The sequence below is a fragment of the Helicoverpa zea genome, chromosome 24 (genome assembly GCF_022581195.2).
Source record: "Helicoverpa zea isolate HzStark_Cry1AcR chromosome 24, ilHelZeax1.1, whole genome shotgun sequence".
NCBI classification, from domain to species: Eukaryota; Metazoa; Arthropoda; class Insecta; order Lepidoptera; family Noctuidae; genus Helicoverpa; species Helicoverpa zea.
Genome location: NC_061475.1, coordinates 5,104,350 through 5,109,702, shown reverse-complemented (window position 1 = coordinate 5,109,702; position 5,353 = coordinate 5,104,350). Strand labels below are relative to the sequence as shown.

At 38.8% G+C, this 5,353-nt stretch overlaps 1 protein-coding gene across 1 annotated transcript; it reads left to right on the top strand.

Moving 5' to 3' along the window:
• Window positions 1–879: 879 nt before the first annotated feature.
• LOC124642402 (chitin deacetylase 8-like) lies at window positions 880–5,081 on the top strand. The gene is made up of 6 exons (XM_047180807.1): window positions 880–1,134; window positions 2,516–2,828; window positions 3,023–3,290; window positions 3,928–4,114; window positions 4,420–4,557; window positions 4,952–5,081. The coding sequence occupies exons 1-6, from the start codon at window positions 895–897 to the stop codon at window positions 5,024–5,026; spliced, it is 1,221 nt and encodes a 406-aa protein (XP_047036763.1). The 5' UTR covers window positions 880–894; the 3' UTR covers window positions 5,027–5,081.
• The last annotated feature ends 272 nt before the right edge of the window (window positions 5,082–5,353 follow it).

Sequence of the window (5,353 nt, the reverse complement as noted above, 5' to 3'; positions counted from 1 at the left end):
TGGTCGGGTTGCCTCCCTCCCTCAAAAATGTGCGAGGGGGGCGATGGCTGATCCTCGCGTTATGCTCGTGAACGGGTGCTGCTTGTGGTACCAGGTCGTCTTGCTGACTACATATTTGTACACCCGTAATATACCTAATGTATATGATTTTTGGTTTGAACGGTAGTCCTAGTTCACCGTTTTCATTGTTTATGTTGTTATTTTATTTTTATTTTATTTTTTCATAAAAACTGTTTGACATGTCGGTGGGTGCACCCTAAACTATATCTATCTTCACTGAATGGAGGCATTATATTTTTTATATTTTTCACTCTTTTTTTAATAAATTTCTTTTGTAACTGCTTGAGTAATAGGTATGGGTAAGGTGTGTACTAACCAACATGATTAACTATTTGAATTGATTTTATATACAAATTTATGTACACAATGTTGTATAGTGATATTTAAATATTTGTATACGTCTTTTAAACCATACAGACAGAATTGTGTTGCTGGGGAGTTTGTTCCACCACTTCTTCTTCCCAGCAAAAACACATAGGAAGTGGTGAAGGGCGGGCGTTTTGGGGACTGTCTTCTGTTTTGACGTTCGAAAAGTGCTGATTTTCAGCCTACTTTGAATAAATGACTTTTGATTTTGATTTTTGATTTTGATAAAGGTGAAAAACAACAAATATATGAATTCGGCACTTAATTCGGCAGTACTGACTACAATAAAATGAAATGGGGTATTCACCGGAAGGGTGACTAATGATAACAAAATATTAAAACCAGCAAAGTCGATATAAATAAAACAAAAAAAAAAACCCCGCCGCATCTAAGATAAGATATAAATACCTAAATGAATCAAAAATCATTGATTAAATAAAAAACAATGATAAAATCAATCTTTATATAATGAAGGAAGATAATTGTTCGGCGTCACTTTCTGGTAAATCTATCACGATGAAGTTGTTCGGGCTTCTTGCTTTGTTGCTGGTAGCTTCGGCCTTTGCTGATGACTCTTCGTCTTCAGAAGAAGAAAATGAAGGCCTGCCTTTGGCAGAGGCCTGTGACCAGGAAGCTTGCAGTCTGCCTGACTGCAGATGTTCCAGCACCAACATTCCCGGAGGATTGAACCCACGAGATGTACCACAAGTAAGTTTATTGAAAGCAGTATACAAAAATGTATGTACTTTAATCATAAGAGAGACAAAGTAAAATATCTCTGCTCCAGGCAGCTCCCATATTTTAGCTGAATTTAAATCGGCTAAAAGATACCTTCCCTTCATATTTCATTTGAAATGATCACTTACATCAGTGGTTCCCAAACTTATTTTGTCTACTGCCCACTTTGAGAATAAATATTTTTTTAGCGCCCCCCATTTTTTCTCCTATTTAAAAACTACTATAACTTCAAATTAAATTAATTAATTATTGTGACCTATAAATGTTTATTAACGGAGAGTTCTAAACGAAACTTTTACTATAACCCGCAACTTGAAACCTGAGCGCAGGTAGGTAAAATACCGCGGCGCTTAGGTCTCAAGTTGACTCTTACAGTGGCGGCGTAGCATCGGGTGGCACCCGGGGCGGACTACCTATTGAGCACCCCCCAAAAAAACGACAAAATATGGTGCAATATGGTCATTCATGGTACTTTTTGCCTGGTTTAACATAAAGAAACCGGAGACAGATCACTTCAAACTTTTGAAGCGCTAGCGAAGCGAGCCCGTAATTTTTGAGTTTTGGGACATAATAGAACCCGAACATGTCTTACAAAAACCAGTCACAAGTGAAAAAGCCGCGAGCGCAGCGAGCGCGAAATTTTTGAGTTTTGGAAGAGTAAAGTACCAAAACAAGTTAAAAAAAACCGCGCAAATTGTTTAGTTTTGGAGCACAAAAGTACATCAACAAGTGACTCGTCTCTTCTGCCCGTGCCTACCTGGTCGTACAACTTGAACCAGCCGACTGATACAGGAATGCACAATTCGGGTTATTTAACAAAAACTTGTTAAAACATGATAGATATCTACGAGTACTAATAACTATCAAAATGCGAAAGTGTGTCTGTTGCCTTTTTATTTGTTTGTTTGTGTCTACTTTAATTACGAAACGGAGCGACCGATTGACATTGACATGATTTTTATTTTTTCTATATTCAGTAAAATAGGACAGATATATGAACTACGTGGAGAGAAATATAGAACCGAGTCTGAGCAATCTTGTAATTCATATTAGTTGATGTTCACAAGTCGTTGTCTAAGAGGCCTCCTAGCTAAATAAAATTACAAATCACCCCCCAGGCCTCTACACAACGCCCCTATTTTCTTTCTGGGTCTCTTACCGCCCCCCTTGAGACCTGCAGCGCCCACAAGGGGGCGTTATCGCCCACTTTGGGAACCACTGACTTACATGAACAAGTCTTTCATTTATTTCATTATTTTGATCAAAATATTTGCATAAGTTTACATGATTTGCCCATACTGGTCTTATTCAGAACAAGCAGCATTGCCAAAATTATTATATTAATTTCCAGTTCGTAACTGTCACCTTCGACGATGGTGTTAACGTGAACAACATTATCACTTACCGCAACATCCTGTACAACCGACTGAACTCCAACGGCTGTCCTGCTGGAGTCACCTTCTTCGTCAGCCACGAGTACACCAACTATGCTCTCATCAACGAGCTGTATAACCAGGGCTTCGAAATTGCCCTTCACTCCATCAGCCACAGAACTCCTCAAACCTACTGGTTCGAAGCCACCAAAGAGGTTATCAAGGAAGAAATCGCTGACCAGAAAGCCCAGATGGCTCACTTTGCTAACATTCCTCCCAGCGCCATTAAAGGTAAGAAAATACTTACCTATTGAACTTTAGAAGAAACAGTAACCATGGTCTATTTCTGAATCATTCTATTGTTTTACATTATCGTAAGTTAGAAGGTTTGTTAAGTTCACTAAGCTACAACGCAATGACAATTAACTATGTTATATTGGACGCACATTTCAGACAAGGTATAATAATATTGCATTCCTTTTCAGGTGTTCGCATGCCCTTCCTTCAATTGGCAGGCAACGCTAGCTTCGAAGTCATGTCTGAATACGGTTTGGAATACGACTGCACCTGGCCTACGATCGCCCACACCAACCCAGGACTATGGCCTTACACCCTGGACTACGCTTCGACCCAGGACTGCATCATCCCTCCCTGCCCATCTGCCTCCATCCCTGGAGTTTGGGTTAAGCCTATGGTTGCCTGGTCTGACCTCAACGGAGTTCCTTGCTCAATGGTTGACGCTTGCTTCTTCATGTAAGTATACGGCTTTTAGATTCGTATATGTTAGTACATATTGAGTTGTGTTTTATAACGAGAACATACATATACAAGCTGTTGATTTGTATCCGTGCCATATTCAAGGAGGTAATTATGCTAATGATTCTCGACCCAAATCAATAAAAAAATTGGTACGTAATTTTTTTTCTTTAATTTTTTTTCGGAATTCCGTAAATGTCATCTAGCCTTATTTAAACTTGGCGCGTATGTTACTGGCGTTAAAACCGTGCTGCACCCTCACACAAACGCAAACACAAAGCATACGCAACGATCACTCATAATTTTCATTCATAAAATTGGATTACTTCGGAAATACCACGACATTACAATGACAAAAAAAGCAGTGCATATTAGTTATTTCCCATCTACTGTAATTCCAATCGATTATTTACGTATTGTATGTCCTCCTCCTGAACTATGGCACAAATGCAAATCAACACCTTGTATAAAACGAATTGATACCCTGCAATATACTAAATTACTATCACTTTGCAAAATTTAGAGTGCTACCCCAAGGTAACATTTTCCAATCGCATGATTTTAAATATTCCCTATTTTTAACGTGTTTGTTTCCTTCAAACATAATATCTGTTTTTTACGTTTCCCCTTGCAGCCCTGACCGCGAAAATGAAGAGGAATGGTACAAGTTCATCCTCAGCAATTTTGAGAGACACTACTTGGGCAACCGTGCTCCCTTCGGCTTCTACGTCCACGAGGCCTTCTTGGCTGCCAACCCCGCTGTCAACCGTGCGTTAGTTCGCTTCATGGATCTGGTCAACAACCTGAATGATGCTTTCATGGTAAGTGTCAACAATATAGAAGCTTAATATATTTTCAAGGTGTTTAGAGTTCGACCAATAATAAAGTGCCTGTGAATTAGCGTTACACCTTGTGGTTTTGGAACTTAAAATGGATCTCAAAAAAAAAGTACCAAAAGATTAAACCATTTATTTAAGTAGATGAGAGAGATCCTTTTTCCATATTGTGTCTTTCATGATCTGTCTCTGCAATGGAAAGAAGACAAGACTTGAAGTATCTTGAGTGTACTATCTTCTAAAGCTAAACAAAAGCTAAGCTTCTAAACAAAATTGCTTTCGTCTTCTAGGTGAACGCCCACGAAGTCGTCGACTGGGTGAAGAACCCGAAGCCACTCAATGAGTACAGGAGTCAAGGCTGCCGCAGCTTCACCCCCTCTATCTGCAACCCCAACAACTGTGGTCCTCTCTTCTCCACACACAATCAAGTAAGCATTATAATGAGTTTATTATACGGCTAAATACATTTTAGCATCTTCTAAGAGCTGTAAATCTATTTATGAGTCCTGAAAAAAGCAGAATAGATTTTGTCTTACCTTGATAAGCGTAGCTACTAGCTTAACTTTTTTTTCATATATCAAGCCTTCTAATTACGCTATTAAAGTCAATAAACAAAAAAACAATTTATCGATACCAGTTCCACCAAGGATCAAATGAACCTCTGAGATAAAAACTGCTCTTGTATCTACCGAAAATTATGTGATGTGTCTGTATGAGTGTGTGTGTGTGTGTATTAACTTCACTAGCTTACTGTGAAGAAGCAAAATTTTGCAGAAAACTAGGTGTGCTATATTTATTATAATGTTGTTTTTATCTTTTCAGTTGGCTTACTACATGCAAGTGTGCAGCGCTTGTCCTAGCAACTACCCATGGGTCGGCAATCCTCTTGGACAATAAATCTACAACTGTTGATTAGGTTTATCAATAAAATAAATGTTTAAATAAACTAAAATGAGTTCATTTATTTTATTAATTTATGTGTATTGCTTTATTTTCTCAATCGAAAATCGATCTCAGTGGCGTGCACTTGGAGAGGCCTATGTCCAGCAGTGGACTGCGATAGGCTGATGATGATGATGATGATGATTTATTTTCTACTAGCTTCCGCCCGCGGCGTCGCCCACGTAGAGTTCGGTTATATCGCGTTTCCAAGAGAATTATTCAAAAGTCCGGAATAAAAACTATCCTATGTTCTTTCTCAAGGTCAACTCTATCTCTGTACCA

Coding starts and splice junctions, on each gene's coding strand:
- LOC124642402 (XM_047180807.1), top strand. CDS start 895: ATGAAGGAAGATAATTGTTCGGCGTCACTTTCTGGTAAATCTATCACG. Junction 1,135..2,515: donor ACCCACGAGATGTACCACAA/GTAAGTTTATTG, acceptor ATTAATTTCCAG/TTCGTAACTGTCACCTTCGA. Junction 4,115..4,419: donor ACCTGAATGATGCTTTCATG/GTAAGTGTCAAC, acceptor TTCGTCTTCTAG/GTGAACGCCCACGAAGTCGT.